The sequence below is a fragment of the Sceloporus undulatus genome, chromosome 5, assembly GCF_019175285.1.
Source record: "Sceloporus undulatus isolate JIND9_A2432 ecotype Alabama chromosome 5, SceUnd_v1.1, whole genome shotgun sequence".
NCBI lineage: Eukaryota > Metazoa > Chordata > Lepidosauria > Squamata > Phrynosomatidae > Sceloporus > Sceloporus undulatus.
The window spans coordinates 90314873-90341817 of record NC_056526.1 but is presented as its reverse complement, the minus strand read 5'-3'; the positions used below and the strand labels follow the sequence as shown (position 1 = coordinate 90341817).

At 38.4% G+C, this 26945-nt stretch overlaps 1 protein-coding gene across 2 annotated transcripts in view; it reads left to right on the top strand.

Annotated features, from left to right (window-relative positions):
• TBC1D19 (TBC1 domain family member 19) overlaps positions 1 to 26945 on the top strand; it is a 75573-nt gene that overhangs the window by 22016 nt on the left and 26612 nt on the right. Inside the window, exons 2-10 of one of the 2 annotated variants that reach the window (XM_042467119.1) lie at positions 17 to 92; positions 1227 to 1301; positions 1481 to 1544; positions 3198 to 3244; positions 7141 to 7251; positions 7550 to 7622; positions 8332 to 8370; positions 16507 to 16619; positions 25990 to 26064. In XM_042467119.1, the coding sequence (XP_042323053.1) occupies positions 78 to 92; positions 1227 to 1301; positions 1481 to 1544; positions 3198 to 3244; positions 7141 to 7251; positions 7550 to 7622; positions 8332 to 8370; positions 16507 to 16619; positions 25990 to 26064 (612 nt within the window). In that variant the 5' untranslated portion in view covers positions 17 to 77. The remainder of the gene's footprint in view (positions 1 to 16; positions 93 to 1226; positions 1302 to 1480; positions 1545 to 3197; positions 3245 to 7140; positions 7252 to 7549; positions 7623 to 8331; positions 8371 to 16506; positions 16620 to 25989; positions 26065 to 26945) is intronic. The other variant, XM_042467120.1, reaches the window with a different exon arrangement.

The window sequence follows — 26945 nt, the reverse complement described above, 5'->3', positions numbered from 1 at the left end:
TTTTCTCCTCCTCAAGGTTCCCTTTACCATATCATCCATCAGCACCGCCGGAACACATAAAAGAATCTTTGGCTTACATGAGAAAAGCCCAGGTTTGCCATTACAGTATTAACTTTTATTTGTTGTACCCGAATATTGACACATACAGACCCTAAATTGTGTTATCAAACCTGACTAAAGTAGACCTATTGAATCAGTGGGATGTACTTATGTGTTAACTAACCATTCAACAATTGATTGAATGGCTCTGCTTTAGTTGGCATTAACCAACAGACAGTCTTTCCCAGTATTTCTGTACATTTTAATGGGAATCTGTGCGACTTAACAACAAAATGTTGCAATATTGAGTATTTTTGCTCAGCCAGGATTCAGGTTTTCTTTCAGGCTACTCCATTCCAAACCACTTCCCCCGTTTTCTGTTTCTGTCCACCAGTCAGCCTTGTTTCATGCCAGCACAACATGATCAATCTTCATTGAATAATTCCTTTAAAACTGCTTAGGGATTTTATTCTGAAAGGTATTTTGTTTTTGTTTTTTGTATTCCTCTAAAACTACATATTCCTTCAAGCCTCCTCCTTATATCTGAATAGTACAGTGCATGAATAAGAATAAGCACTTGGCTATGTAAGAGTAGGTATTTGGAAAATGAATCCACTAAGATATGTGTCAAATGTTGAGGCTGCTATCCTACAGTTAGTAGTATAGAACTCCAGGACACATCTCCCAATAAACATGCTTAGGATCACATTTTGTGTTGTTTTGGTCTCCTTTCATGATAGCATTGAAGATGAGCAATCTTAGAGGTTTGTATGAAACAAATTTATAGAAACAGAACTAAATGGTTAACTTCATTTGCAGAGCTGTTCAGGTAGAATTAGGGGTTTCTGAAAGATGTTGATTGTAATAGAATGAAGATGATCTGTTCATACCAAGCTTCAGTTGGTTTTGGATGTTCATACTTCACTTTGTGCCTGAATCACACCTTGACAATAAAAGTTTGTGTTAATTAAATTTTAAATAAGTATATAAACTATTTCAGAATATGAAAATATATTTTAAAAATAAAGAAACAGAAGGCAGTTTTATGTCAAAAAAGTAAAAGTTTATGTATTATTATTATTATTATTACTTTAAAAATATAGAGCAGAAACTAGCAAATAAACTATTACAAATTATAACTACAGGGAAGTTGCAACTGTTATACTGAGTTATGTTCTCTCTTGCAGGGCAACTGGGAAAAACGAATTCTGAAGAGTCTAAATAGTATGTGCAATGAACTCGGCATTCCTTTAGCACAGAAGGTAGTTCTGTTTAAGCTTTTCTTCCGTGACTGTAATGTTTAGACAAGGCAAGCCCTATTTTGGTTGTAAGTGTGTGTTAATATATTATTTGTTATTAAATGCTAAAAGGTAGAGACTTATATTCTGTTCTTTTGATTTTTTTTAATTACAAAAGTCATACTGCTTTTTATGATTCACAGAGATCAATGAATGAGCAAAAAGAACTTCTCAGTAAATGGAATGAAATGGGAACAGATGAGCCAGGTATGATTGTCTTGTTTTATATAGTTTGAAATCATATACAAACATGTGCAACTTATCAAATTTATAATTAAAATATTGAATTTTTCCCTTATGAAAGTGCTAGAGGCATGAAAGCACAGTATGTTCCAATCCCAGCCCCAAAGGTGCCATGCCATGAGCTGCTGAAAGGTTCAGAGCAACAAACACAGTTGCGTTTTCCTTATCCTGACACAAATTTCTCTATTGTAACCAAGGTAGTTTCTGTCCCATGTCCCAGGGTAAAAATAAGGCTGAGAAGGAGTCTGAATATTAATTATCCTCTAGGAGTACCTGGAGCTAGGAAGCTAGCACATACTGTGGGCTCAGAGTCCACACAAATGGTTTTGGGGAAAGTATGTGACCCATGGACTTCACAGTTCCTACCTGTGCTCTTTTAAACTAAAATCACTGTTTCTATTAAAACTGAAGTGGGAATATTTGGTAATATTTAATCAAACGACTAACAAACATTAGTAAAGGTACTCCTGCCCTTGGAAGAATTTCCCTACTTGGGGTTAGCTCAATTGTGTTTCTGCCTGCAAATTTTCTACCAAGATATTTTGATGCTTTATAGAAGCATACTGTACAGCTGTATGGCAAAATGATGATGATGATGATGATGATGATGATATCTCATTTTCTAACTCTATCTTTGCTTTGCACCATGATTGCACATGAAGCATATTCACCTAGCTTGTCAGCAGTCTGACTAAGACACTTGGGGGTTGAATTGATCAGTTGGATTGGATTATTGGATTCCTTTCTAACACCAGATTCAACTGCAAAACAGTTACTCTGATCAAATAGAGAGTTACTGTGATCAAACAGAGGATATAAAAGATCTAAGTCAGTTCTGAGCAGAACTGAAGCAGGTCAGATAGACTGTACAGAATTGAGAATGTATATAAGTGCTCTGAAAGAATGTGTCCCTGTTTCTATTTAATTCTAGAATTTCATGTCTCCTAGAATGGAAACATATGCACTCTTGTAGCAAGGGACTCATTTTCTGGTTCTTTTGACCTATTATACTGTATACATAGGAGTTTATCACATGGGGAACATATGTACCTCCGTTTCGATAATAATTAAAACTTCCGCATCCCGCAAAAACGCGCAAATGATTTTCACATGGAGAACACATTAATGCTTTAGAGGCTCATTATTAAAGCAAGAAAAAGGATAGAATACACATTTGGTATATACTTCCAGTTTTCCCCATGTGATAAACTCCATACTCTTAGGAATAAAAAAAATCACTGAAGATGGAGAGTGGTGGACTTCTCCTTCTTTGGAGGTCTTTAAACAGAGATTGGATGGGCATCTTTCAGGAGTACTGCAGTTGCACATTCCTGTACTACAGGGAGTTGAACTAGATGGCCCTTGCAGCCAGTTCCACCTCTAAGATCCTAATTTTCTATGATACAGTAATTATCTTCAGATATGACTGATACTTCTCCAGAATGTGCTTCAGATGTATGTCCCAGACAGATTTCAATCTAAATAAATATTATGCTTGTAATTATTATTAGTAGAATATAGGATATAGATTATAGAAGAAACACAAAACTATTTAAACTTTGAAGCAATCTGCTAGTACTTCTAACTAAATAACTTTATATGTCTTGTTAATTTCAGATCTCAGTCTTTTTCGGCCTGTCTATGCACCTAAAGATTTTCTTGAGGTAATTTGTAAAACATCTAGGTTATAACACAATAAAATAGTAGTGTAGTTAACAGAGATGGGTATTTTAAACCACTGAATTCATTAATTGGGCTTAAGATCATCTGCAGTATAGTCTTGGCATTTCAAAAATAATACCTAGGTTAGCGACACTGCTAGTTAAGAAAGGAAGGTACAGTATAAGAAGCAAAGTTTGTGTATCTGAAAAGCGAAGAAGATATGAGAAAACAAAACACCTGACTATTAGGAGTGTACATTTCTTCTTCGTGGTCTCTGTGACTCACACAAATGGATTATCCTGTGCCTGTGTGTGTATCTTCTGGAATCTTCTAGAGTGTTACATAAGTGTTTTGGTCTTAGCCCTGCCCACCTCCAGCAACCCTAAACAGGGGCTTTCCTGCCAAAACTGCCAGTTACTTTTTGTCCACTACTGCAATAGCATTGATAGAAACCACATTTGTCAGTCTGTTTCTCCATCTTATCAGGTCCATTCTCCATCATTGTTTGCTCCATTCGGTCCTGGGGATACACCTGATAGTTCGATGGTGGTTGTTGTGGTTGCATATGAGGATGTGCTCATCCTCAGGGCTATTGTCTCTCACTGACATCCTTTAAGAAGTGTATCCTCTGTTGTGCTAAGATCCTGGAATGGCTGGATACCTGAAGTGTTTTCTCTACCTTACTGAAACTCATGTGTTTGCCTCTTGTGCCCACTGTACCACCTTTATGCCTCCAGCAAGAAGGAATAGAGAGTTGCATTTGGAGGCACTTTTGTATAAACAGGCTCTCTGGCCACAATTTTTACCCAGTCGTCCCTTCACACTAATCATCTTGGAACTGACAGAGCTTCTAAGTCCCATTTCAATTGCACTACCTGCAGCTGGCTCCTCCATCTTGCTGTCAAGCATTTGTTTGGAGACCATCTCTTCCCCACCAAAGACTGCATAGTCGAGTTCTGACTGAACCATGTTTTTGATCTCCTGGTCAGTTTTTAGCTGTGGAGATGGAGTTGGTAGCTAGAGTATGTAAACATAAGAACCCAAGGATAAAAACCATCACCCTTCTCTGGCTTCTACCTCAAAGACTCACAAGTCATTTCTGAGGAAGTTGAATCACAGGGACCATCCTCTACTGCTTTATCTGAAGTGATTGGGTCCGCTTCTCAAAGAAATGCTACTCTTTAAGTCTCAGAGTCCCCATAGCATTCACCAGTGGATGTAGAGATTGTTTCTGCTATCTGGAAAACCCAGAGAGAACGTTTCTGAGGGCGAGATCTTGAAGACTTCTCTAATTGTGAGAGTTTCTGTCACACCTACCTCAGTTCAGTGGTCCACTTCGGGGGATGCTTCCTATTAAACAGTTACTTCTTCTGCCCTCTGCACCACATTAACAGTCACCTTGATTTTGATCTAGATCTTGTTCTACTTCCACTGACTCTGACTCATCAAGCTTTAGGTATCATCAACCTTTGGCTCTCCTAATGTTTGGACTTCAACTCACAGAAGTCCCAGCCAGCTTGCCCAAATGATCAGCGATTCTGGGGGCTGAAGTCTAAAATGCTTGGAGGACCTAAGGTTGAGAACCACTTGACAGCCTTTTACAGTTTGAAAATCAAGGCCCTTAAGGTTTTTTTCTTTAGTTGGGAGGAACTACACAATTACTTTGTTAAAGCCTATACTTTTTTTTTTAATTGTTTCTGCATAAGTAGATGTAAAATTATTTCCCTTGCCACAGTTTATAAGCTTTTACTGTGTATGGTCTTTCTTGTGATTCAGCAGTGCTAGAGTTCATTTGTGGAGAGCAAAAAGGTTTCTTAGGCTAGTTTGGGCAGTAAAAAAATTGCTCATTATACAAAAGAAGATGGCAAATAACTGAAAGTCCCAATGAAAATCATTAGGAGGAGACCCAGGCCCAGTGTTTGTGAAATCTACTGAGAGCTTTTGAACATCAGAATACAATTATATTTATTTTCCAAGAAGCATTTGAAGATGGCAATATAAATCTTCATTACCTTGTGTAATTGGAAAAAAAGGACAAAAAGGAAGCATTTAGATTACTTTTTACAAGGGTAAATCAAATGCATCATATTTGAAACATGTCCCTGTGTACATAGGAATTTCGTCCAAGTTTAGAATTTCAAATACCAATAGTTTGGTTGACATTATTTTTTAATCTTCATATATGAATGGAAATAATGTTGCACACATGCAAATGCAGGTAGATAGCTTACCCTGTGAGATATACAGTAACTCCTGAATTTTAAATGTTCTTGGGTTTCTTAATTTTGCTGGTGGCATGAATTATAATGCATCTGTAAAGTTTATCTGTAATTAAGACTAAGTATATCTGTCTCAGTTTAACCCTATAAAAGCAGTTTGCATAAATAAATAGTCTTTATTTTATCTCTGGTGTCTCTATTGTTATTTTCCCTACCTTTCTTATCTTTGATTGAGTTTTAACCATTTCATTCTTGGCCTGCTTCTACACACTTCTGTAGTCTTATATAAACTCAGAGGAATTATTCCACTATATGCTGAAGTGTTCAGTAGGAATAAAGAAGGTGAAGTAAAGAATTTACTGTAGACTCTTCCTAGCATGATGACCACACACACAGACCTAGAGATCATATGAACATTATGGTTTACTCAACATCATTGAATGCTAGTAAAATGATTGACAGTGGCTACATTATGATAAACGGACCATAAAAGTTGAAAGCTGAACATTCTGCAGCACTAGAGAGTAAATGTTCATGAAAGGACTTTTTACAACACAGGAATTTTATATTTCTGGATGAACTAAGTAAGACACAATTTTGAAAAGGAAAAAGGAAGAAATTTGAATCTTCTTTTCTCAGTTGCTGAAACCTTACTAATATAAAAGTTTCCATGTTGGATTAGAACTCAGCCCATTTACTCTACCATGATGGCTCTGTAGATTCACACACTAGGAAAGCATGCGGGCAGCAGCCCTCTTGTTTTGTCTATCCCCAAAGGCAGGGCTTCTAAACACAGGTTCTATTTAGCTGTAATTGGTAAAAAGAAAATCAAAATATTAATTGGAGCTTGGAAAACATTTGAATCCACGACTGGGCTGATGGAATTCTGACAGCTGTAGTCCAAAAATATTTGTACTGTGCTCTGCCACTGATTTGTTTAATTCTTTTATAAAGCTATCTTAAGCCTCTGATTGTGGCTCAGTTCTAGCCTCTTGTTTCTTTTGTTGTGTCCCTTAAAGTCATTTCCAAGCTAGGGTGGCCCTAAGCAAACATAACACAAGGGTTTAAGTTTCATGCTCCTTCTTCTCTTTGTGTCTATTTCCTAATCCATTATTATATCTTGAAATTGACAAGATACATATAGTGCTTTTTCTCTAATCCACAATTTGAAACAAAAGTAGTACCCATAGGCCTGTTAACAGACTGCCAAAATAAAGCTGCTTCGGGTCTCTTCGGGTCTATTTAAGTGATGCATAGGTCCTAAGAGTCCGGAGGTTGCGCCAAAGCCACATTCCATTCCTAAGCACTGGAGTGCAGCTTTGGTGCAGCTTCTGGATTCTTAGGACGCATGCATCATTTAAACAGCATACCTCCAAAGAGACCGGAAACAGCTTTATTTTGGCAGTCAGTAACAGGCCATAGTTTGCAAATTGAGATATCATATTAAACTATAATTATGAAAATTAATATTTGTTTAGGAATTAGGAATCTTCCCTTGCAGAGGAAGGGGGAAAAGAGAGCATATAAATCCAGTCTTTTTTAAAATCATAATTTTATGTTAAACTGTTAAAAATGTCTATTTGTTATTACTGCTAATGTAGGTATTTTCTGGATTCTGTAGTGCTTTTGAAGTATCCAGCATAAACGTAAAATATTGATGTATAGCATTTTACTTAAAGGTATTGATGAACCTTCGCAATCCAAATTATGAAAACAGTGAGCAGCCTAGTTTTAGAAACCACTTGGGGTTAATTCAGGTTCCACTGAAGGTGAAGAATATTCCTGAGCTAGTAAGTATTCATCATATTTTAAATAACTTTGGCTTGTTTTTTTTTAAAGTTATAACTTAAGTAAATGAATTGTCTAACTCTAAGACACTGAAATAATTGTCTTTAGCAGCATGTACAATGTTTGCGAATTAATGAACTATTTTGATATGATTATTTTTAAAAAGCAACTACAATTTGGAACTTCTGCCACATGTTGTTTACTTGTGGAGAGAAGGTAACAGATTATAGAAATTTAAAGAAATTTCCTTAGTTAATAAAATATTTGTCTTTTTCATATGTGCTTTTTTTTTTCCTGAAGAAAGAATATTTTGGTGAGCTAGACTTGAACACAGGTCAGCTGGATATTGATGATTCTGCAAATGTGCCCCCAGGTTAGTGTGACTGTTTAATACACTATAATAAAGATTATTCTTGTTTTTTTTACAAGGATTAATGTGCAAAAAAATTGCCAATACCTTTTTGTTTGTAATGTAATAGGGAGAAATCTGACAAATCCAACAATGGGTGAAACCAACTTACTTAACAAAGATCTCTTTTTTTATTCCGGAATTTGCATATTTTAAAAATTAAGCTAAAACTTAGTCTTGATTTGAAAGAAACCAGATTTAAATTTCTGTGATAAATTTGATTTGGGTATTTAATCACATTCCCACTGACATAGTAAACCTGTTTTTGAGTGGACAACATGAGACTTCTATTCAGGGCCGCTCAGATGTTTTAAGTGGTCCTCTATACCAGAGCTTCTGGTGCACTCACCACTGGCCCCTCCAACACTCTGATAACTGAAATTATTTTGCCCCCGAATAACTCAGTTATTTTTTTAAGAAGCCTGTGGGGGCGCAATTTACAATTTTTAAATCTTAAGCTTATTCCCATGCTTTTTTGTTTGTTGGTTTGATAAAGAAAAAGGCCTTGGAAACTGGAAGTGACCAAACAGACAGTAAGAACTTGTTGAAAGTCTGGTGCCATGCTTTTGTATAAGCTAGTTAAATCAAGGTAGTTAAATCAAGTATTTGCATATTGATCTGAAATAGTTTGAAATCTTTATATATTTTTTCATGTTTTTTTTTACTGTTTTAGAACTCTTTGAAAATGAGCATTTTTGTATTGGTCAAAAAGGTAAGTTCTGGATAATGGCTGCAGCTAACTGTAGGTTTTTAACTATCATGTATGTGTATATGTGATTTCAATATATGTGTGTATAATATGTGCCTTATGGCAACCCTGTCAATTTCATAAGATTTTCCTAGTCAAGGAGTAGTTAGACGAGGAATACTCAGAGGGTTTTTTGCTTTTCTTTCCTCTGAAATATATCTTACAAGATCTGTTATTCAACTGTCATGCCCTAGAATAAAAATGTGTTCAAAATCAAATATTTTCCACCCAAACACCTGGAGCTAAAAAACACAAGGATGAAAATATAACTGTTTTGTGTGTGTGTGTGTGTGTCTGTGTGTGCGCGCCTTCAAGTTGCCTGTTGACTTGTCGTGACCTCATGAATTTCATAAGGTTTTCTTAAGCAATGAAAGCTCAGAGGTAGTTTTGCCATTTCTTTCCTTCTGCTCCCAAGATGACCAGGTGCAAAGAGAAACTCAGTCCTTCTTTGCTGGGTTGGAGAGTGGCACAGCCAGCTTTTCACTTCTCTTCCCAGCGAGGAAAGATTCTCAATCCAAGAGAGGCAAAGAACTCCTATGAAGAATCAACCCAGAATGTTCCTTCTCCTCCTTCCCCAGAGACATCCTTTCCCCACAGAGCTTCAGGTCACCCCCCCCCCCCCGCCCTCCGGAAATTGTTTCTTCTTTGTGGTTTCTGTGACTTACACACATGGGGTGTAATGTGCCTGTGCAGTACTGCTTGGAACTTTCAAAGCAGTTGGTGGTTTTGGCGGTAGGTCCACCCCTCCATGCCTCTCCATGTAAGCCTCCTCTAGTGTACACACCCCAGTCTTTTTTTTTGTCCGCTGAAGCAGTAGCGTCATTCGTCATTAACTGTTCAACTATATGGCATCATAGATTTGCTCATGAAAGTGTGGAAAATATTAAGAGATTGGCCAATCAAGAGCTTACAAGAGACTTTAAATTCAAAGCATGCTCCAACAATGAGAAGTGCGTAGAATGCTTGTAAGCAAAGGCTACTAGAGCTCCGTACCCTCCAGTTACTGAGAGGCAGTCTAATAAGGCATTGGATCTTTTACAATGCTGATCTTTCTGGACCAATAAATCAAAAGTCTGCAGGAGGCAACTCTTTCTTTATGGTTATTATTGGTGATTTCAACAGGTAGACATACACTAACCTTAGAGAGAAGAGTCAAGCTTTTCAAAAATTCAAAGAGTACTTTAATCGAGTCTCTAATAAATTTGGCTATAAACCCAAGAGCCTGCACACTGATAATGGTAATGAATTTGTTAATGCTGAATTTGATGAATTTTTAAAGGAACATGGAATTGATCATCAGATTATACAGCCTTATTCTCCAGAACAAAATGGCATGGCAGAGAGAATGAACAGAACTCTCAAGGAGATGGCAGTCACCATGCTTTTGGAGGCTCATATGCCTCAACGCTATTGGTCTGAAGCCATCATGATTGCTACATACAGTGCGCCTGAGTTATACACGGCTTTGAGCATATGTGCAAAGTCGCGCACCCCATTTGGATGAATAGGGCATGCGCCAGTGGCGTGTGTGTGCCACTGCATCACCGCATGCACAAGCCCCATTAACCTGAATGGGGCTTGAGCATGCGTGGTATTTGGTTTACGCAGGAGGGGTATGGAACTGATCCCCTATGTAAGCCAAGGACACACTACCTGTATAACTGGCTGCCAACTAAATCCAAAGATGTAACCCCATTTCAGTTATAACATGGAGTTAAGCCTAAATTGAAACATCCGAAGGATTTGGAAAGCAAAGCATTCCATGACAAAAAGATACAAACCTGACTGCAGAAGTGAAGACGGAATTTTTGTTGGTTATCCCAGAAATGCTTACAGAATTCTAAATCCAGATGGATGCAAAATAAAATTAACAAATGCTGTTTATGCTGATGAAAGACCATGGCCCAAATTTAATCCAAAACGAAGATGTCTGTCCAGATTTATTTGCAGTGGAAGAAGACTCCCACAGCAACCAGGCACATGAAATTCTTTCATCCTCCAGAGGTCTTGCATCCAGAAGGGGCTACACTTGCAGTGGACCAGATTAACAATGAGAAATCAGATGGCAAGAAGCAGAGCCAGGTATCCAAGTCTACATGCGAAGGTTCCAATTGAGGTGTTCCACCTGACAGATTCTCTTATCAAGCCACAGAGGAAGGAGTTCTGAAGCTCTCTGACTGGAAAAAGATCAAGGGACTGCCAAGGACAGATTCTGAGAAGTGAGTACAAGTTGCTTTATATAAAAAGAAGACATGGACTTTGTCGGAATTGCCAGAAGGAAAAAAAGACGATTGGCTGCAGATAGGCGTTTCCCCCGTGGATTCCCGGCCTGCAGCTGCCCCTGGAGAGGCAGCTGGTGGCCAGAGAGGGTCAGGAAGAAGGAAGAACAAGCGTGCATTTCTTCCTCCTCTTCCCTGCCATGTGCTGTGGGAAATGGCACCACGTACCATCTCTGGCATATGTGCCATAGGTTCACGATCACGTATGTATACTGTTGTCTCATCACTTTTTGCGTTAATGGTTAATAGTTATTGCACATTATAGAAAAGCAGGGGAACATGATATTTGGTGGTTTATCTTAAAATGTGTCAGAAAATAGCATGAGAGCTATGATAATTTGTTTTGTCTCTGGAAGTTGCAGGAAGTCTCATAATTATCTGTTCCTGTTAAGACAACTGCTTCTGCCACTAATTAGGCAATCTGGAAATCAGTGGCTACAGAGATTGGTGATAGCATTTGAGATTTGTAACAAATGTTGTTTTTTAAAATCCCTAATTTTCCAAAAAGTCTGTAATGGGTAACATTTTATGAATGTTGGCTAATCACCTTTCATTAAATATTAAATGCACAAAAATAAGGGGAATGGAGGAAAACAGAATAAGAATTTAGTAGTTCTTCAGTAAGTGATGAATAAATTCAACAGTATTAAAAATATGACTCTGCAATTGTGAGTTTTGCTGGGTTATTAGCTCATTGCGGGGCTTATAAATTACTAGTCTAGCTAAATTAAGGTGTACTTTTTTTCTTGTAAATTTTTCAAAAAGAGCTTCAGCTTTATTATTTCTAGCACTATTCTGATTACTTAGAAATTAAAGTTCACATTAAGCAGAAGCCATTTCATGATCCCAACCAGCCTTTAAACTAGGCATCTGTTACTATTGCACTCTCTGTAACTTGCTTCTAATTTAATAGCTTTAAAATTCATGTCAGTTGCTTAGCCAGAGAACATCAAGTATTAACTTGGCTTAGCCCCAATAAATTATTGCTGGCTTGTTTGTATTTCTGGCTTGTAAGCTAAGAAGCAGAAAAACATAAAACCATTGATGATAGGTTTTCTACGATCAATGCCTGAGGTAGCTTTGTTTTTGACAGTCTTTTATTTTATAACATTTCAGTTTTCAATTCATGCTTCATATGTTAGGAGGTACAAAGAAACAGGGTGAAATGGAGTTGACACGTGTTTCCACAGGTCGTTAATTTCCCAGGCAAGAAAATAGGAAAGTTTTAGGAGGATAGATACAAGGATGAGGGGATTTTGCTTAACTGGGCTGGAAGCTTTTAGTATTTTCAAGTAATATTTGTATCCCTTGAATTCCTGTCACAGGAGCTGCCATATAATGAATCACACTATTTGTTCATCTTGTTCAGTAATGCCTATAATACGTGGTGGCATCTTTCAATGTTTTCAGACTAGTGGTGTCACTAGGGATGTTTGTGTATGTGGGAGTGCGACCCACACCAGGTGACACCCCAAAAGAGGGGTGACATCCAATCAGGCCCTCCTCCTGCTGCGGGGTGAGGCAGGCAGGTGTGCCTCTCGTGGATTTGCCATAGCAGTGGCAGCCTCATCCGCACCGCTTCCCAACTCTGCTTTGGCGCCACTCTACTCATGAGGAGTTTGGTGCTGCAGCAGCAAAGGATAAGACCAAGCACAGCCCACCTGACCTCGCTGCCAAGGAGCTGCACTACTCAAGAGAAAAATGGTGCCACAGCAGTGAAGGAGAAGAGATAAGTGCACCCATTTGGCTGCCACCCCCAGAAGTACTGCTGCGACTCCCACTGTGTGACACTGGGGTGGGGACTCCACTGTTTCAGATAGGATAGTCTTTTCTGTTAAGCTCCCTTAAAAGTTCTTTAAAACATGCAGTCTCTCTTGTGCTTTTCAGCTTTTAAATCCTATCATGTCCTTCTGTAGGGTTGTTGTTAAATTCAGCCTTATTCCCATCTAGCTGATTTTGTATGTATACACCATTATCCCTTAGAGATGATGGATGAATAATTTCAAATTGGATGCTCTCCAGCTCCCACAAGAAATCAAGCTAAATGCTGCTCTACATTTGTTCTTAACTGGCAGCAGTCTACTCTGCATGAGAACTCACACACTGCCCTTGTTTGGTGTGGATGTAAATTGTTTATTTTAAATCAGTTGATCACTCTCAGTTTCTCTACACATGCAGTACAAATATTAGGTCTTTGGCTCTCGAAAAAAGGCTCACTATTTCTGTTGGTGGGGGGTAAGTCTTAATTTCACCTAGACAAAGATCATAAAGGCTTCTGAACAGTTATTTGTCTCTTTCTTAGGAATGACTCTAAAATATCTTCTTTTGTCAGACAGGAGATATCTGTCTCCATTAGTTTCTAAGGAGCTTCAATAAAGAAAAAATGTTCAGGATTCTATGGATATTTTTTGTGAGAAGTATGAAAGAAAGCACTTGACACAAACATTTAACTTGCTGTGAATTGTGCTCAAAATATATATCTCTTCTATGTATGCAATCCCATTCTGAGATGGGATTTATTTCTTCTCTAAGAAGCGATAAGGTTAAACCAGAGCCCTACACCTGAAGGAAAATATTACTTGATTATTTTCTTTACTGATTTCTGAGGTCCTAAAATAGTACTACAGACCTGGGAGACTATCACATGGGGGAAAATCAGGGATTCAAAAGGCATTTTCCTGGCAAAGTCGCACAATTGGTGAAAATTTTCAGATGACATCCCATGAATGGTTTGTTGCTGGAGCATTCCTGATTCTTCCCAGGATAAGTCCTCTCAGATCGCAATGTGTATGAAAATCTTCACCACGATCATACGACTTTGCCCGGAAAATTCCCTTTACTCCCTGCCCCCCCCCCCCCCCGCACCCATGGATATTCTTCCTGGGTAGAGGGCACTTAGAAGTCAACCATGAAGGCAACTATAATTGAGAATCGACCATAGGAACACAGCTGAAGTAGAGCAGCATCAGGCATCTTCCTTCTTTGGCTGTTAGGACTTTAAAATGTAAGAAACTTATGAAAGTAGCCCTGAAACTAGATGCCAAGAAGTGCTGATTATTTAGGTAAATATTTAACTTTGTTGTTATTATTTGCTGTCAAATCAGCTTTGACTTACGGCAGCCCTTTGAATGAGAGATCTTCAAAAGCTCCACATGTATGTTGGATAAATCTTTTCAGATCTAAGGAATCAGTAGTATGGGGGTCTTGCTTTGGATGACTGCACAACTATATAAGACGAATAGATTATATATATCGAAGGGGGATGGACTCCACCAAAAACAAAACCCATAATGAGGCCTAAAATGTTATGTCAGTGAAGAAGCTATTTTTAAGATATTGTGAACTGCTTTGGAGAACTTATAGCCAACAGTTGTATATACATCTAATACTTAAAAATAGAAACCTCTTTATAATGTCAACTATCTTTGGAAAGACAAGAACATAGTCCTTGCTTTTTAGGAAGTAGCATGCCTTCAATGTGGGTTTCGGCAAGCCACATAAGAAACATACCTAAACCCAATTATTAGGCCCACCTGAAGTAGACAAATTGAATTGGGGGCATTTATATGATGACATATAGTACGTATACCCATGTATTAGTTGAGGGCAGGTTTTGGAGCCAAAGTTATGTATAGTTGGACATTGGTATCAGCAGGGGTTCCATTCTGGACCCTCCCATGGATGGCAAATTCTGTGGGACCTCAAGTCCTCAATGGCAGCATGACATGTCACTGTGTTAGTGTGGCATGTGCAAGTGCCACCATTGGGAAATACAGAGCAGGGCCTTCTGAAGATGCTCCCATCCACAGATTGCAAGCCCGTGTAAAGGAACAGACGGCTGTATTTTGGTATGACCCATGGATAAATTGAGAGTAAAACTTAGAATCAGGCAACAAACAATTTTTCCCTCTTCTTTGAAAAACACATTGATGGAACATGCTTAGGAAGAGGTAAAAAGAAAGAGACAATCTGTTTATTTGAGTGGGTAGGACCAGTCATATAACACCGGTCTTAAAAGACCTACATTGGCTGCCTATTCGCTTCCGGGCGCAATACAAGGTGTTGCTTATAACCTATAAAGCCCTAAATGGCTTGGGCCCAGGGTACTTAAAGGACCGCCTCTCTCCGTACAATCCGCCCCGCACACTCAGATCCACCGGGCAGCATTTGTTAAGAGTTCCAGAGGCTAGATTGGTTAGTACCACGAGAAGGGCCTTTTCTATCTTGGCCCCCACCCTCTGGAACTCGCTGCCCATCGAGCTCCGTTCAGCAACCTCCCTGGCCCAATTTAAGAAGGGGCTAAAAACGTTCCTTTTCAAGCAGGCTTACCCCTGATTCTTTGCCCTGAGAGTCCTCTCCCCCTCTCTGTTAGTTCCCTGTTAGCTGTTTGTGATCTGGCACAAGTTCTTTTATTGTTTTAATGATATTGTTTTTAAAAATTGTATTGAATGTTTGTTGTTAACCGCCCTGATGTTTCGAAGGGCGGTATATAAATAAAGCTTATTTATTTATTTATTTATCATTATGGGAGCATAAATGGCATTGCTGATCTTAACATGCATACATCTATACAAATACAGATTAAGAAAGGGATATAAATGAGGGGGGAAATGAGAAAGTGTCCTGTAAAACAGGGTCGGGGAGAAGAACAAGAAAAACAATCTTCTATTAGGAACCCAGCGCAAAGACAGTGAAAAGGCAGAGGTCAGAAGCCCCTCTTGACATGGAAGCAGCGGTCCCACCTCATTACCCCAACTTGCTCAAACTGAAAGAAAGACAGTCCTCCCTCCTTCCTTACCTTCTTTTTTGTCACAAATTGTGTTCAGCAATGGGGAGGAGCCTGAAAATGTGGTGTGCCCACCACTTTTGTTGTTTGATGTGGAGCAGAGCAGCTGCAGCCATTTTAATGGGGGCTTACTGTATAAGCCTCATGTGGCTTGGTCGTCTCTCTGCAGAGAGGCTTATACAGTAAGCCCCTATTAAAAATGGCCACCATTGCTCTACAGTGCTCTGTTTCACCTCAAGCACCTAAAATGGCATATGTACCACATTTTCAAGGTCCCCAGCATTGCTTCCCAATGCCACTCAAGCCAGAGAAAAAGGAAAAAAGACGAGGAAGGAGTGGGAGCATTGCTTCTTTGCCCTGCATGCCAAAAGGGGCTTCTCATTTCTGCCTTTTGTCACTGCCTTCATACTAGATCCCTATTTCAACACTGTCCCATATATAAATTTTTGTTAATCCCCCCCCCCCAACTTATACATGTGTATATATGGTAAGTTCTGTTGATTCAATGAATCTGTTTTTGTTGGGACTAAAAACTAGATGTAGGTTTAACTTGGAAACCAAAGGGTTTGATACTGGCTTTAACACATTCTTACATTGTGTTTTGTTAGTCTACATAAGAAGAAAGGTTAATATTAGAGTGTGAGTAAAAGTACTCTCTCAGTTTTATGTGTATGTGTTGTTTATATTTTTGGTTAAGAAATTAAGTTAAAAAATTGATTAAAGGAGTAATTTACTACATAAATTTAATATTAATGAGAGAGACTCTGCTGGCTTTCTGCGTGTTAGTTCAGTACAATTCTGTAAGTACAAATCTAGACAATTGGGAATCACCAAGTTTGTGAGTTGCAGTTAGAAGTTACAAGAGTCCACAGGGGCCCTCCAATTCAACCCTGCCATGCAGAAGTACATAATCAAAGCACTACATAACCAATTATCATTTTTGGCATTTAGTTTGAAGAAACACAATGAAATGAAATGCTAATAGAATTTAATGCAGGCTGTGTATAATAATAATAATACTTACATTTCTTGTAGTTCTGCTAGGGCAGGATAGTGCAGCAGCTCAACAGTATGTCCGCCAAGGATGTCCAACTTCTCTACGAGCTGAATTGTGGGCACTGATTTTGAATATTTCTAGTCAACCTGAGGTAAGTAGGAGAAGTGGATTAAAAATATGGATGTGTAAGTTACTTTGCATCTAATATATAAACTTTGTCAATGCTTGGTTTTAGAGTTAAGCATTATGCTGGATTTGCTTACCTTGCAAGATACATACCTGTGCATTTCTGTTTGTCTAATAGTGTTTCTCACTACAGTATTTTGAATTGCTTTGTTCCCTTTGAGTGCTTTGAAAATGCATCCTATTATATGTTCAATAATATTTTACATGGAAGATGATGGAAAGATTTTCGTGAATTTACATGCAGTCTGTTCTTTGTGTGAGGATCTGTGCATTTCTTACTACTCCTAAATGAATTGTTTTTTTAAAGTAGAATGGAATACAACAAATCTCTGCTGTCTTACAGCTATGAACAGGGAATCATTATTCACATAAATTGTCAGCTGTTCTACTCACATCGGTTGGAGATGATGGAGAAGGAAGACTTGCAGGAGATTAGCATTTATCAAAAAAAACAACAACAACAAAACAACAGATCAGCTATCACAGCTGCTGACTTCTTTCAGAAGATAATGAATTTACTTGTGTCATGCATGTCATGTCACATTCCACAATTCTTAGGACCTTATTTCTTCCTTGAACTGTATACCACAAGAGGTCTCAGTCTGTAGTCTGATAGCATATTGTAGCATATCTTACTTTGTTTATATATAAAGTATGTATTCTCTTCTCAAAGCATTGGGCTCAAATACCACATCATCATAAATTCACAGGCGGGAATTAGGCAACATGTTATTCTCTCAATCTCAGTTTAACTACATCTAGAGATATTAATAATGCTATCTGGAGATACTAATCCAATGCAAATAATCAAAGTGCAATATATTTATTTATGATCATGATTGTGATATACTGTATATACAGTCAACCCTCCTAACTCGCGGATCTCAGATCCATGACCTTGGAAATCTGTAGGGGGGTGACCTCCGCTATTTTTAATGGGGTGTGCCCCTGTGCGTGCGCGCACGAGCCCCATTCAAGCCTATAGGGCTTGAGTATGTGCAAGCCTCCATTTTTACAGGGAGGTTAGGGACGGATACTTAATTATTAGTTGATGAACATATGCCTCAAAATTTACCCTAAAATCTTGGGTTGACTTACATATGGGCCAGTACACTAGCATTGCTTAGAAATGTCCTGAAAGAAGTGTCACCTTCCTTCTCCACTATCTGTGCCTTGGCAATGATCTCTGAAAGAGCTGCTGAGTCAGAAGTGTGGGAGAAAGAGGTGACTAACCTTCTGATGTTAAAATCCCACTCCTCCTCCTCCATCTCCTCCTCTGGATCTTTCTGACCATCAAACCCCATTTCCCTCCACTTCCTTCCCTTCTGAATCTGATGTTAAAACCTTGTCTCTCCCTTCCCCTCGATCTTTCTGACCACCAAACCCCATTTCTCTTCCTTTCTCAATCCAATGTTAAAACCTCCTCTCCCCATCCTCCTCCACCAGACACCTCACTTCGGAGAGACGAGATTTTATCATTGGATTGTGAAGGGAAGGAAGTGGAATTAAATGGGGCATTTGTGGGCAGTGAGATCTGGAGGAGGAGGAGAATGTGGAGAGAAGGTTTTAATGTTGGATTATCTACAGTAGTACCCCAAATGACTTATGAAGGTGATTTCTTTGTGTAAATTATCTGCATATATTTCTTGTTCAAAAATTAAAATATTCTTATTTACCTTATAATGTTGTAGATACAACTGAAACAAAAGTAGAATTTATTCTGTTTCAGTCATGCAATTACGGATGGTTTCTCCCCAAAAGTCTCCCTTTTGCTGTATGAAATGGCATTATAGTTTGAGCTACCTTTTGTTTTGTTTTGTTTTGTTTTGTTTTTTGTTGCATTTTCTTAATGGATGCAATTTTCAATTCCTCCTTCTCTAGAATGACAAGCCTGGTGTTTTATGAGCCTCTAAATTTGATTTGGAAAGATAGCTTTTCTTGTTAGAATCTGATATGAGAGAGGCTTTTGAGAAGTGTGTGAGCATCCAAATATGCTTATTTCAGAGAAATTCTGATTTGAAACAATCTGTGTTTCATGAAAATCAGATACAGCTGCCAATCTGTAGTTCAGAACAGCATTATAAAAATAGATTGTTTACATGGATACAGGATAAACAAAGTGTTAATGTGTTTATACTATGGATTGGTTCAGGTATTTGAAAGCTGACTCAAAAGACATGTTGAGGATGTATTGGAAAATGAGTTTGAAGAAATATATTTCTGTAAAGACTTATTAAAGATTTTTTTTGTGTCTAATAGTACAGTAGTTCAAAGTGCATTCATGCTGAAAAAGATGGAATATTTCCATCCACTGAAAATAATATCAGAATTCTGAATGAACCAGATATGCTGTATATATCTTGAAGAACAATGTGTTTTTCCTGAATGTTTATTCATACACTAAAAACCTTCCTCTGGCAGGAAAAAAACTGTGTTAAGTATACTGTTCTGTTCTATCTATTCTTGAGCCTTGAAGAATTAGGGCTTTTCTGGAAGTTTGTATGTAGACTAAAAATCTTTTCCTGGTAGGAAAAAAGGATATTTTTCAAGATCAGGTCTTTGATTCATGATATGGATTGCACAGTAGTGGGTGATTCACAAGCTGTGAGCCACCATGTATCTAGTCTTAGTCTGAATGTCAATGTCACTGTATTTAAAATCCACTAGTTTTTAAATTTATGAATTGATATGCATTTCTGTATGATGAAATGTTAGTGGGTGGCTTTGTTTGAAGATGTAGTTTATTTTTTGAAACTTCAGTATGAATAAGTTAATTATAATTTATATCACAAATATAACAAAATTGGCATATATTACTTCCCTTCCCCTTTACACTGGTTTGCAGTCTGAATGCAGCTCTGCTCAGGGGATGCTATCAGTAGCCATATGAAAAGGTCATCCAGTTTGTTAATCTTAACAGATACTGCATACATTCATCTGTGTTTATTCAGTTGTCTCATAATATCAAATGATTATGCAAATGTTGTGCAAATGAAAATACCAGTTACAATATTCTGTAACTTGTAACTTTTCTAAGTGGGCCTGAAGAGAAGATTTCCCTTCATGAAGAGAGATACCTTTTGCTAATGTAGATGTCTTGGTTAGAATAAAGCCTTTCTTTTGACAGTAGATCTCCTCTTCCACCCTCCTTTAATAGTTTCCTGTCCTCACCAAGGTTGCAGGGAAAGAAAGTTTGTGTAGCGTCAGAGGTAGGAAGCACTGTACAAGTGGAACCCCAACAACGTTGCTTTGCACTGCTGTGCAAGGGGGATTGAAATCAATGAGTGATGGCAGCTAAGTTAAATGGTCTCTGGAAGTCCCACCCAGTTCACGCAGAAGCAGAAGGGGCACCATGAGAACTTAAGAGACCTCTATCCTTTAGCTCTTCATTGTCTAAATTAGATATTGGTCTTGTCCAACAAGTTTTGTTCTTTGTTGTCAAAAAGTCAAAAATGTACAAACTTCGAAATTTAACAACTTACCTTACCATGCTTTGTACCAGTGGCGTACCTCAACTTTGTGTCATCTGGTGTGTGTGGTTTTTTTTTTTTTGGGGGGGGCTTCCAACGTGCACCCCTCACAGGAGCATGTGCGGCCCCGCACCAGCTCAGAAAGCACCGCACCGGCCCAGAAAGCTCTGCTGTAGCCTGGAGAGTGAGTGACATGCCTGGGCATTGGTCCAGAAAGCCCTGCGACGGCCTGGAGAGTGGGCCCAAGGCCCCAGGAAGGCTTTATGAGGGGCAGGGGACTGACCAGTTGTCACACACTCTTCTGTTGTGTCACCCTGCCTTCTGGGGTGTTACCCAGTACACCCCTCCCCCAGTGTTTTGTACCATGTTTTGTACAGAATTTGTTTCTGCTGCCAGGTTGATTTCAGACGAGACAGCAGCAGAACAAATGAATGACATAACATTTAGATAGTGTTGTTCATCTGTTATATATGGTTTTCTTAATTTGCCTCTTAGTACTCAATATATTGGTGTCTAAAGTGACAATGGAAAATAATATATCTTCGGATAAACCCAACAGGGTTCTTCAAAATCATACTGAGGGAGCTCTAAACTTCACAGTTTGGATGTATCCGAGATTTCTGCCCCATAGGGACCTCTGCCCCATAGAGCATTTGCCCCACTGGAGTTTTATAGACAGATATGGCAGGATTTGTCAGATTTCCTCCTTTAGCTGTAGCAAAGCTCAAAATACCTTAAGCTGATCTATAGGCTTGTAATTTTATAGTTAATTGATTCATATTCCAAGAGGCTGTTTCTGAATATATAATTCTCAAATATTTAATTTATTTCACCTGATTCATAGCCTAAATCAGTGGTGGTGAACCTATGGCATGTGTGCCACAGGGGGCATGCAAAGCCCTCTCTGTGGAAATGCAGCCTTCCTCCTTCTCCTCCTCTTCTCTATCCGAGCTGCTTTTGCTTCCATCCTCTTCCTCCCTCCCTCCTTCTCCGCCTCTTCCTTCCTCGTGCTCCTTCCTTCTCTACCTGCCTCCTCCCCCCCTACTGCCCCCCCCCCGGCTTGCTGCACTGCCATTAGGGAGAATTGGACTGAAGTCCCTCCTCCTTCTCCCTCCCTCCCTACCTTTGAGGCAGAGAGTTCCAGGGCTTGGACTTGAGTCTTGGAGTCTCCATCACCAGACTCAACAGCTGGAACAGAGCCCCTGGGCGAGACTGAAGTCCCTGCACTGGCACTGGCATTGTCACTGGCTCCCTCCAGCTGATGGGGCTTGGTTTTGGAGCCCCGTCGGCCAGAGGGAGTCAGCACTAGTGCCAAGACAGGGACTTTGGTCTCAGTGCCCAGAGGCTCTGTTCCGGATGCTGGGCCTGAGGATGGAGGCTCCAAGACTCGGGCCCCGGCCCCGGCCCCCTCTGGCTGATGGGGCTCCAGACTCTGCCCCCGAAACCTTCTCCAAGTCGTTTCCAATTTATGACGACCTTAAGGTGAATTGTTGTTTGTAATTGCTGGGGAAAATAGAATTCATGCAAATGAACTATGGATTTACTGTTAACGAATTAATATAATTCAGTGTCCTGAATATTTTAAAGTTATTAAAAAGAAAATCTGTAACAAGATATTTGTCATGGTAATAAATAATTGAAAATTAGTTTCTGGAGATTTGATGAGGTGAGATGTTCATTTTCACAGTTCTGTAGACCAACTAGAATTATAGAACTGGAAGAGATTTGGTCCAGCTCCCTGCCATGGAGGAATACACAATCAAAGCATTCCTGACAGATAGCCTTTAAAAACCTCCAAAGAAGGAGACTCCACCACACTTCAAGGCAGCATATTCCACTCTTAATGTCAGCAACTTCTTCCTAATATTTACATGGAATCTCTTTTCCTGTCATTTGAATCCATTGCTCTGTGTCCTAGTCTCTGGAGTAGCAGAAAATAATCTTGCTTTATCCTTTGACACCTTTTTCAAATATTTAAGCAGGGCAGTCATCTCCCCTCTTAACCTTGCCTTCTGCAGGCTAAACATGCTCAGCTCCTTAAGTCGCTCCTCATAGGGCATGGTCATCCTGAAGGACTTTTTGGGGTTAATATTCTATGCTGTAATTTATTTATAATCATGCTTGCTGTGCTTCATCAGCCTGAAATTGATAATAAAAACTGACCTTCAAGTGATGGACAAATAATAAATATTTCAATAAAAAAATAACAGGTTTTCAACCTTGTTGCCTTATGATATTGAAAAGAAAATGACATTGAAACCACTGGTGTAAATCATCTGGCTAGGAAATTACAAATGGATTTTGTGGTAGTGTGAAGGGTAAATTTAGGTTTTCAGCAAACAAGTTTTTTTTTAACATTATAATGTTATTGTACAAATAAGCTGTATGGAAGGATTCACACATGATTTTAGGTGTATTAATTGAATGTTTGCTTCAAAAAATTTTTTAGATTTGTCTTATATTATTAATTAATTAAAAAGATGACACAAAAGTAATGAGTATAGATGGAAAGTAAGAAATGCAACATTAGAAAAGTAATAAATACAAATGGAGCAACAGAAACAAAACAGTCATAAAATTGTCATTATTAAGGAAGAGGATGTTGATCACTGATGGATCATATCCTTTATATTTAGAAGATTTGAAGCTCATTCCCTGTGTATTTCTTACTAATAGAGCAGGCTTGGAAAGATGTCCTAGAGTGGCTCTATTTGGTAATGCTAGGCTGAATGGGCCCACAATTTGACTCTGTAAGAGAGCTTAATGTGTTAACAACTTCAACACAGAGAAACAGTGCAAACCTTTCTGGATTTAGAATAAACATATTGCTTATTCTTGGTCTACTTATTGCTTTTCCCTAAAAAACTCTCAGTCATGCAATGAAGGAGACAAGAAAGTCATGCTGAACAGTTAATTCATTGTACCAATTCATATTTTCCTGTTGGACAATGCAAAGACAGATGGGAGAAGTAAACAAGGGGTGTGTTTTGCCATCATATTTATCTGTCTCCCAGTTGAGTTCAAAATAGAACAATTCATCTATTTCCTCATTATACTGATGATGGCTGCTAAATCTCCTTTGAAACAAAAAGCTTCCAAATTAATGATCACTTTTATAACTAGTGGAGAAAACAATTTTTGAGCCAACAAATTTTTCTGAAGAAAGTCCTTAGCATCTATGGCAAGATTAAGTGGAAGGTAAATTGTATGTGGTGGCAGGTTTATTTTAAAAAGACTTTGATTTTTCTTCTGATTTAGAATCTCTGATCTTCAGTAACTTGTATATGGATTTCTACTAATATATGCAATTCAGCTCAATGTATGGCTCATGGGTTTGGTTGATAAATAGCTTTGCACAATAAACCACTATTTTGCAATTGTCTGTTCCTATTTCCAGACAGTGCTTTTCATCAAATACTGATAGCTAGTATTTTAGGGTGTGTGTATATGTGTGTGTGTGTGTGTGTGTGTGTGTGTGTGTTAAATATATGGATTCTGTAAACCTGAAGGTCTACCTTCCGCTGTGAAAGATCTTATTGTAAGTTTTGGGTTCATCATATTGAGAATGTTTCTCTTCTTTCTATGGTTGAGATATAAATGAACCCTGCACCCTCCAAACAATCTTTTCCTTCCTCCTGTGTTGATGAGCTGCAATTCAGCCTAGAAACTGTTTTTTCACTGCAACAATAAGCTACATTTAGCTGAGGATTTCTAAGACAAGTCATTGCACACTAAAAAGAGAAGGGAATGGTGATGGGAAGGAAGAGCATGCAAACAGAGACTTTGATCAGATATGGCTATTGACATGGAACAGGGCCCAGGAAGTGACTCAGGAAATGACAGTGTAAAGTTTCGGATTGATAGATAGAAATGCTCTTCTAAGGCAAGAAAAACTTTCCACAGAGATTATGTTTTTGGCCAACGTTCCAAGAGTCGAAAGACTAATTATAAGACTTCTATGACATTATGTTGGGTCTCTTTGCTTTCTTGTGTTACTTTCCCCCTGCTACCGGAAGTCAGATTAATATTTCACTATTGAGGTTTTTTTCTATTATACTGTGTAGAATTGTCATAATGTTTATGCCTTCCCTCTAGACCTTGGCATTTTAATTTGCATGACAGGCTAATAAATTTGTCTTAAAGTTTTTAAATTGCAGAACCAAGGTTTTAGCTCCAATCGTAACTTTTTTCTTACATCTTCATGAGAATAGTCTGCATGCCGTATATATTCCAAATGGGCCTTATTCACTTCCCTTTCATTAGAAAGAAGTTTCATTCTTTGTGCTGTTCAATGCATTGCATTTTCTGCCATCTGTAGAATAATATACATTGTCTATCTTCAACTCTTAAAATCTTAAAATAGAACAAATTATGTTTATGGAAAAAGCATAAGTACAATAAACACAGTTCTGAAGTGTGTATTTTACAACTACAGTATTATGTTTTCATAAGCTGTGTCTTAAAAGGGGAATCAAATTACTCTTATATTTCCTGCTTGCCCCTCTTTATGTTGAATAACCACCAGTGACTACTGACAGAACTATACTACAGTCTGGACATATGAATGCCAAATCATTAATTTTATTTTCCAACTGAGGCTTGTGTCTTCTTGACAGGATCCATGTGAGCTGTGTTTATGGTGGTACTGTTACTTCTAGATTTTACTTGGCCAGAGGCTGCTTTTAGCCAATTTGTTTTGAAATTGTTTGTGAAGAACAGATTATGGCTGTGTACACATTGTTCAGAAGATCAGTGATGTTCTTAGTTTTGGAAAATGAACTGTTGCTATCCAGTATCCTCCCCATTGAAGGTTTTTCAGTAAGCTATAATTCCTTTTTCTTTGCAGGTTTTGTTTCCTAATTTAGTATTATCGTCTTCTGTTATATGCTCAGAATGTGTATTTATTTATTCCAGTATTTCTGTAATCCAGAAGAGTAAATTTCTCTTTCTGGATTACACTTTTGTTTCTTGGCATTATCTGTCCAAGAGATGCTTCTGGACACTCTTGTAGCATTTCCATAGCTTTCCAGGAGTTTGTACTGTATAGAAAAAGAAAGATAAAAGTGCACATTATCTGCACATTTGTTACACATGAGCCAGAATTTGGGATGACTTCTGATGATTTTATACGGATGTTAAAAAGTATGAGGAACAAAATGGAGCTCTAAGGTACCCTAATTATAGCAAGAGAACAAAACAAGATACCATGATTGATGATGTTAAAAGTGTTGAGAGGTCTTGGGGGGGGGCAGGATCACTCCTGCTTCATCTGTTACTTGGAATAACTCGCTGGAATGACCAAACTTTTCCCCAGCTCTGTACAAGTCCAGATGCCTGGTAGGAATGAGTTCAAACAGTATCATCCAGCACTGTATGGAACTGTGCAAACCCTGGCCCTCACTTCCTTATTGTGCTCAGTAATGATACTGGGTTGAAATTAGTTAAAATTGTTGGAGCCAAAACTTAGTTTCTCAGGGGCAGGAAGGGGTCAAATTCCATGACGGCATTAATTAACTCTGAGGTCTATATTATGTGAGGACTTGTAGTAACACTGCCTAATCCATGATCCGAGTGTATATGTCAGAAAAAGAAGTCTTGTGTGTCTTTTTTGAAAATTAATACTTAAAGTATAGTTCAATATTTTTAATGGGTTATAATCAACAGTATTTTTTAGATAATGGCCAGATATATTGTGTGAACTCAGGGGTGAGCAACTGTTTGAATGCTGTTCTCCCCACCCATCTCCTTTCAGCTTTTGTTGCTTTAAAATCAAATTAAGCAAAACTGTTAGATTTTGATTTGTGTTGCTTGTTTGAATTACCACTTGATAATTTATATGACTTATTCCTGTTTATATCATTCTAGGATATTTTGTACTATGAGCAGCTGAAGTCTAATGTGATACAACATGATCTTTTGGTGGACAGTCTGATTTATAAAGTGAGTAATTTTGATTTATATATTAACAAGTGTAGACAGGGACGTAGCCAGGATTTTGGGAAGGGGGAATCCAGACTAAATGCCACCATTATAATGGGACTTGGGTGTGGCGGTGTGGCAGCACACACCATTCATTTTATCTAACAGAAGGGGGGGTCCAGACCCCAAGAACCCCCCCCCCCCCGGCTAAGTCCCTGGTGTAGAGAGTCTAATCTAGGGGTGAGCAACTGTGTGCCATATCTATCCAAGTGTTCACAAATAACTTGTTTTTCCTCGTTTCTCCTTCTAAATGGTGACCAGGAATGACATCAAATCATTTCCTGTCATCATTTTGAAGAAGAAACAGAGAGAAGAGAAAATATTTTTGGAGAGATGAGGGTTTTGAAGGCAAATTGGGAAGGATGTTCTTGCATGTTTGCAATGATTTGGGAGAGTTCTGGGTGAAATTTTAAGGTGATATATGTGTGAAATTAAATCTACAAATTCAAAAATTCAATCTAGACAATGAGTAAGTTGAAATAGTTGAAGAATTCACATATCTAGGATCAAACATTGACCAGAATGGAGACTGCAGTGAACAAATAAGAAGACTAGGAAAGGCAGCTATGAAAAAAGTGGCAACGATACTGAAGAGCAAAGACATAAACTGAGCACTAAAGTCAGAATTGTTCAGGCCATTGTATTCCCAGTTACCATGTATGGATGTGAGAGCTGGACAGTGAAGGCAACAGACAGAAAGAAAGTCAACTCATTTGAAATGTACTGCTGGAGAAGAGTACTTAGGATACCATGGACAGCCAAGTAAACAAACAAATGGGTTCTTGGACAGATCAGACCAGGGCTTTCCTTGGAAGCTAAGATGATCAAGTTGAAACCATTGT